Raw genomic sequence first — 7,973 nt, forward strand, 5'->3', positions numbered from 1 at the left:
CATTTAGATGAGCTGACGAAATTTGGTTACTTATTCTCGAGTAAGAATTTAAATATCTAATCTAAAGAGAATAAAGTGTATAGGGGACGTGCATGAACTATAGGGGGCAGCACAGGAGCCGCCAGATCTTTGGCGCGAAGCGTAGATGTATAGTTTATGATTCCGATGTAGCCCACGAGATGGCAGAACCTACTATGCACAAGGAAACGTACTTACGAGAACGGTAGATGGTAGCACTTGCTTTGGCAATGTACATGTGCACATATGTTTCCGATTCAGGCCACAAGATGGCAGGCCCTCCAACGCGCACGGTCCCTATAGTGGGCGTGCGTGAACTATAGGGGGTAGCATAGGAGCCGTCAGATTTTTGGCGTGAGGCGTAAATGTGACGTTTATGCTTCCGATGTAGCCCACAAGATGACAGAACCTACTATGCATAAGGAAACGTACCTACAAGAACGGTAGATGGTAGAACTTGTTTTGGCAATGTACATGTTTCCGATTCAGGCCACAAGATGGCAGACCCTCCAACGCGCACGGTCCCTATATGTAGTAGAGGGTTATTGTCATACTAAATTTTGTAGTCACAGTAAATTTACTGCCATCTTTCGATACAGGATTAAAATGAAAATGAAAAAAAAATCAATAAATGTATATATGTTACAGGATATCACCGAAATTAGCAGATGCCTCACAATAGTTTCTTCTCAGCTGCAGCTTGCGACTACCAACCAAGCAAAGCAAGATAGAATAGCGGTTATCTTATTTCATTTACATAACAGAATAGAAAGTCTCACTATTACCACTGACTTATCTCCAGTAATTATTGACAACTATTCGAAAATATGCGAATTATTGTCAAAATGTCAAACAAATTTTAACATGTCACAACCGTCAACAACAACGTCAACTTACGCGTCAGCAACCTCTTTGATAGATGATTCCACAAATTTAGACCTACTTGTTCGAAAATTAACCAACCTCTCCGAAGCAAAGCCAAGTGATTTTAACGATCACTCTTTAGATATTTGTACAAGTAAAAATATAGTATGCTTCCGCTGTGGCAAACAAAATGTCACTTTTACAAAATGTACAGTTTGCCATAAATTTCCAAAAAACGCATAAAGGAGAAAAGTAACTTAAATAAAACTACTGCTACAGAATGGAACCAATGGTTAGATACCATTAAATTATTTATGTCATCATACAATACTACATCAGCACTTTTCACTCAAGATCCATACGATGAACGACCTTATGTCAACATCTAGACAAAAAATTTAACTTTATGTGGCCTCTTAGACAGTGGCAGTGCTTTAACTATTTTCGGAAATTATTCCCATAAAATTCTCTTATCCCACAATTTTACCATAAATTACGACCATAAAGTCGTAGGCTCTGTAGCCGAGCTATACTCTATTGGTACCATACAACTGCCAATTTCGTACAAAAATATTGTGGCTATTATTACCGCTCATGTTATCCCTACTATAAAGCAACCCTTGATTCTAGGCACAAATTTCTGGAGAAAATTCAATATAGCTCCCCACATATTACCTGACATAACGTCATATTCTGATAAACATATAGATACCCTAGTTATTTCCACCTGTGACCAACACATCACTAATTATGACAACCTTTCTGAAACTCAACAGTTAATTTCAGATACTATTATTGAAAAATTTAAAAATATTTCAACAGAAACCAAACCCTTAGGACGAACCCACCTCATGGAACATCACATAGATACCGGTGACCATCCACCAATCAAACAGCGATGCTATAGGCTTTCTCCAGAGAAACAAAAAGCTTTATGCAAAGAAGTTGATGAAATGCTAAAGCTTAATGTTATCGAACCCTGTGAAAGCCCATGGCTAAACCCTGTCATAATAACTCCTAAAAAAGATGGAACGTGGCGTTTTTGCATCGACAGTCGTAAACTAAATTCGATTACGCGCAAAGATGCCTACAAACTCCCACTCATTTCAGACATTTTAGATAATCTAAAAAATGCTAAATATCTATCATCGATAGACATAGCAAAAGCATTTTGGGAAATACCCCTACGCCCCTCTGATAGACCTAAAACTAGTTTCCACGTACCCTCAAAAGGCATGTACATGTTTCGCGTAATGCCTTTTGGATTGACTAATGCCCCTGCTACCCAACAACGCTTTATGGATGCGTTATTCCCTTCTGAAAACCTTGATAACTCAGTATTTACGTACTTAGATGATATTATCATCATAAGTAATACTTTCGATGAACACATCACTTTACTTAATAAAGTTTACCAAAGGCTAGTACAAGCCAACATTACTATAAACTTCCCCAAGTGTTCATTTTTCAAAAAAGAACTTAAATATCTTGGATACATAGTTAATGAACACGGCTTTCAAACAGATCCTGACAAGGTTAAGGCAATACTTAACATCCCACCCCCCACAACCCCTCGAGAAGTTAAAAAGTTCCTAGGCACAGCAAGTTGGTATAGACGCTTCATACCCGATTTCAGCACAAAAGTTGCACCACTAACAAAACTTACCTCCACTTCCAAAAAAGCACCACCATTTAAATGAACATCACTTGAAGACAATGCCTTCAAATCCATTAAAGAAGCTCTAGTCTCTACCCCTGTTCTTGCTTACCCAGACTTCTCAAAACCCTTCGCAGTCCACTGTGATGCATCCAGCTTCGGCATCGGTGCTATGCTGACCCAACAATTTGATGGCGTTGAGAAACCCATTGCTTACATGAGCAAATCCCTCACTGGTCCCCAAAGAAATTACTCAATTACAGAAAGAGAACTCTTAAGTGTCTTACTGGCCCTAGAACATTGGCGTTGCTATCTTGACAACGGCTTAAAGTTCATGTTATGTATGCACGTTTGCGTCTGTGTGTGTGGCTGCGCCCACCTTAACCGTTACCGTTAGCTACACAATAAACTAGTGCGAATAGAGCAGCCCGTGGTTTCACTCGTGTCCTCGTACTCATCACTGGCGACGAATCGGTTAAATTCCACGTGTTTCGCGATAAAATAAAATGTCTAGTGCTAATTTCGGTGTGTTGGATACCTTTGATCATAACGTTCAAAGTTGGAACAGCTACAAAGGCCGATTACAGCAGTATTTTATCGCAAATGATATAGATAATGCGAAAGATGCGACGGGAATAAAAAGACGGGCCATATTGCTAACAGCACTCAAGGAAGAAACGTACAAGCTTGCAGCTGATTTGGTCCTGCCAAAGCAACTGGACAGCGTGCCTTATGAAGATATTATAAAACTTCTGGACAACCATTTCACACCTAAGCGGGTTGGATTCGGCGAACGCCACAAATTCTACGCCGCGGTGCAGCAGGCCGGCGAGACTCATACACAATGGGCCGCTCGGCTGCGAGGACTCACCGCTTATTGTAGTTTCAGCAACGTGGAAGAGGCATTACGCGATCGGTTTATCATGGGTTTGCTTCCAGGCCTTGAAAAGGAAAAATTGTATGCGCAAAACATCTCCGTGCTGACGCTAGCGAAAGCGGTCGAGTTCGCCGAAAACATTCGCTGTGCGCGTGCCGGGGCCACCGCAGCTGGTATTACGCCTTCTTCGAGCGACGTTTACAAAATCGCGTCCAATAAACAGCAAAATAAGTCTGACGAGAAAGTGAAGTGTTCAAAATGCGGCTATACTAATCATAAAGTGTCGGAGTGTCGGTTCACTAATTACGTATGCAAAAAGTGCAAAGTGAAGGGTCACTTAGGTAGAATGTGCCCTAGTGTTAAATATTTGGATATTAATTACGATGGCGAGGACGACGACGGTAAGTTGTACAATATTCGTTCTCACAAGGGGAAACCCATGGTCGAAACGGTTTCTATTCTGGGCAAAGACATTCAATTTGAAGTGGATACCGGGGCTGCTGTTTCCGTGATATCTCCAAGTTTTTATAAAACGCATTTCAATAACATTCCATTGTCACCTGCAAAAAAAGGTCTGCATGGATATACCAGTTATAAATTAGCGTGCGCGGGTATGTTGCAGTTGCCAATCACGTATTCTGGTGCTACCCATACGTTGGATGTATATGTCGTATATGACGGTTCGGCCCCGATACTGGGCAGAGATTTTATTTCTAAATTTGAATTGGAATTAGCCCCCATCCATTGTAACAAAATTAATGCCGTTGAACAAAACTTCCCACAGCTGTTTTCGGACAACTTAGGGTGTTTTAATAAATATCGGGTTAAATTAACTTTAAAGGAAGGTTCTCAACCGATATTTTTTAAAGCACGCCCTGTAGCTTTCGCCTTACGGGATAAACTAAGTAAAGAAATCGATAGGTTGGTCGATTTAAAAGTCCTGGTTCCCGTAGAACATTCAGAGTACGCCTCTCCAGTTGTACCCGTACTAAAGCGTAATGGTTCCGTAAGATTGTGCGCGGATTACTCAGTTAGTATCAACAAGCAATTAGTCATTGAACATTATCCCTTACCGACTGCTAACGAGTTATTTGCTAAGTTACATGGAGGACAGAAGTTCTCTAAACTAGATTTATCCATGGCTTACAATCATCTGATGTTATGCGAGGAATCTCAAAATTTAACCTGTATAAATACACATCGCGGATTATTTAAATATACTCGTTTAATTTTTGGGCTCAGTAGTGCTCCGGCAATTTTCCAACGCGCAATGGACGAACTGCTGGCCGGCATGGAGGGCGTGCTGTGCCTGCTGGACGACGTGCTGGTCACGGGTCGAGACGACCAGGAACATGTGGCCAGGTTAGTTAGTGTTTTACAGAGGTTACAGAACGCAGGCCTGACCTTACAAAAGGAAAAATGTGAATTTTTTAAGAGTGAAGTTAGTTACCTAGGTTATGTAATTAACAAAGACGGGTTGAAAAAATCTGCTGATAAAGTAAAAGCCATTGTTAACGCGCCTGTACCTGATAGTGTCAATCAACTTCAATCCTTTTAGGGTTGGTTAATTATTACAGAAATTTTGTTCCCAGTGCGTCCAGCATTTTGAGTCCCCTGTATGACCTGCTAAAGAAGGGAGTCAAATGGACTTGGACCACTATTCACGAAGAGGCTTTTAATAAAATAAAAACCTGCCTCGCGTCCGACCAAGTGCTAGCGCATTACAATCCTGAAGCCCAGTTGGTTTTGACAGCTGATGCGTCACCTCACGGACTAGGTTGTATTTTATCGCTAATTGAGTCGAACGGCCAGGAAAGACCAATTTCCTATGCGTCACGCACCCTGAATGCCGCTGAAAAGCGATATTCTCAAATTCAAAAGGAAGCCACTGCCCTCGTTTTCGCAGTACGTAGATTTCATCAGTATCTGTATGGTAGGTCCAAACCCTTCATATTACGAACCGATCACAAACCTTTAATCACGATATTTGGACCGCACCGGGGAATACCGGAAGTCTCCGCGAATCGCCTGCAGAGATATGCTATTTTTCTAAGTAGTTACAACTACAAAATAGAATTCGTTCGTAGTGCAGACAATAGCGCGGATTACTTGTCTCGGGCTTGCGCGCCAGAAGGGGAGGGGCAGGGGAGCGCGGGGGCAGCAAACTCGTGCTGCGAGCCCGGCGCCGCCGCCGCCGCCGCCGCGGACACTAGCGAGCGCGCAGCATATGTGTGTTTCGTGGTAGAAGGTAGCTTGCCAGTAACATTACAAGAATTACGCGACGAAACACGCAAAGATGTAATCTTGAGTCAAGTAATTAAATATACGCAGGAAGGTTGGCCTAAGAAAATAGATAATTTAAAATTAAAGCCATTCCATTTATGTAGTACACAGCTGTCAGTGGAAAATGGATGCTTAATGCGGGGCCATAAGGTCGTGATTCCTGAGAACTTACGGTACAAAGTTTTATCAGAATTACACGCTTCTCATTTAGGGATAGTGAAAACTAAGGCGGAAGCCCGTTCGCGATTCTGGTTCCCAGGTATAGACGAAGCTATCGAAACGTTAATAGGTACTTGCGACATATGTATCCAACTACGGCCGGCACCAGCGCGCGCGCCACTAGCGCATTGGAAATTTCCGCCACAGGCATTTTTCCGTTTACATATTGATTTCTGTGGCCCAATAAATGGTCGGTCATACTTAGTGGTAGTTGACGCTTATACCAAGTGGGTGGAAGTATTTGACATGAATAATTCAACCACTTCCACCGCCGTTATAGAAAAGCTATACGAATACATGTCTAGATATGGCCTGCCTCACACTATTGTAAGTGACAATGGAACGGCTTTTTGTTCACAACAATTTGTTGATTTCTGTTCGTTAAACGGCATATCACATGTGACGTCACCCGCCTACCATGCACCTAGCAACGGGCAGGCGGAAAGTTACGTCAAAGTATTTAAAAGGGGATTAAAATCTTGTTTACTTTCGAGCACCAATATCAAAGAAAACAAAATTAAATTACTTAAATATATGTTCGATTATAGAAACTCCATACATTCGACCACAGGGTTCTCGCCTGCACAGCTTGTTTTTGGTCGAAAATTAAGATCTCGACTTGATTTATTAAATCCCGTTATCTTGCCGCCGTCGTCATCGTCTATCGCCTTATCTGATGTTGTTGCAAATAAACAGTCCTTGCAGAATAATAAACAAAACAGGAAAAGTAAACCAGTTTTTAAACAAGGCGATATAGTATTATATAAACAGTTTAAAGGCAATAATAAATGTGTTTGGGGTAAGGGGATAGTTATTAAGAAAATAGGACGAGTCTTATATAAAATAAAAGACATTTCTTCTACTTTAACGGTAAAAAGGCATACAAATCAACTTATGCCACTGAAAGGGACGATTACCAACTGGAATGAAAATGAGTATGACGACATACCTGTACCGCCTGTAACAATGTCGAGGGACGTCGATACACCGCCGCCAGCGCCGTCGCCTCCGCCGCCGCCAACGCCGTCGCCGCCACTTCCGCCGGCCCAGCCTTCGCCGCCTTCTCAGCGGACCCTGCCGCTGTCGCCTCCATCGACGAGTGAGATCCTAGGGGTCAATTTCACCAAACGAGCATTTTTGTCTAATTCCCATGGAATTTTGAAATACCAACATTACACATAAATATTTATGCTGATAATTTGATAAAAAATATAATAAACATTAATTTTCTTATGGGATAAAAATATTCATAAAACTATAAAAGTTATTTCAATTTAAAATTTTGGTTAGGGCACGGGAATTAGTGTGTCCATGGGAATTAGATTTTACTAGGACTGAAATTAGAACATGGCACGGGAATTGTTTTCTTAACTTATTTTGGTAGTTAAAACTCTTATTTATGTATATTTTAATCTACAATAATATACTGCAACCATACTGAAGTGGCATCGAACATATTTACCTTCTTTAATTTTAGTTTCGGACGACAAATCTACGAAAGTATGATACACTAAAAACTACGTATCTGACTAATCGCTTCCTTTATTTTAATGGCAACTAATCTTTCTTTCTTAGTAAAATGTACATATTCCAAAACAATACTTTGAGTAGTTTCGTAAACTTGTCCGCCTTACATACAAAACTATTCATTAAAAAGTGTCATTATGTATCTGCATGTAGATAGGTACAAGGTGTATGATCTGATGGCCGTATAGGAAATGATACTAAGAAATAAATAGGGGCACAGTGAGAAGAAGTTATTGTGTGAGTTAATCTGAAGAAATCGAATATGCTGCCTTCATAAATTCATAACACAAAAAATTGTTAGAACACATATGAGGTAAGGTGGGGTAAGACTATCACCGGGGTAAGACTATCACTTGTATGGAATCCTCATACTGTTAGTCCCGATCAAAATAAACTAAGTTAGTCTTACCCCGCCTTACTTTACACATAGGTATACGGGGTGTCCCTGCCCTCCGGGAAAATCTTCAAATTGGTTAAGTAATTTCTCAAAAATATCATAATCTTCCTAAAAAAACTTCAAAAAAAATA

The 7,973-nt window shown here is 40.8% G+C and overlaps 1 protein-coding gene across 1 annotated transcript; it reads left to right on the forward strand.

Annotated features, from left to right (window-relative positions):
- The first annotated feature begins 2,900 nt into the window (after positions 1–2,900).
- LOC134805880 (uncharacterized) lies at positions 2,901–6,770 on the forward strand. The gene is made up of 2 exons (XM_063779073.1): positions 2,901–3,817; positions 6,615–6,770. The coding sequence occupies exons 1-2, from the start codon at positions 3,046–3,048 to the stop codon at positions 6,626–6,628; spliced, it is 786 nt and encodes a 261-aa protein (XP_063635143.1). The 5' UTR covers positions 2,901–3,045; the 3' UTR covers positions 6,629–6,770.
- Positions 6,771–7,973: the final 1,203 nt, after the last annotated feature.

Source organism: Cydia splendana, unplaced genomic scaffold (assembly GCF_910591565.1).
Source record: "Cydia splendana unplaced genomic scaffold, ilCydSple1.2 scaffold_72_ctg1, whole genome shotgun sequence".
Classification (NCBI taxonomy): domain Eukaryota; kingdom Metazoa; phylum Arthropoda; class Insecta; order Lepidoptera; family Tortricidae; genus Cydia; species Cydia splendana.

Bases quoted from the DNA above. Each gene is read 5' to 3' on its own strand.
- LOC134805880 (XM_063779073.1), top strand. From the start codon at position 3,046: ATGTCTAGTGCTAATTTCGGTGTGTTGGATACCTTTGATCATAACGTT.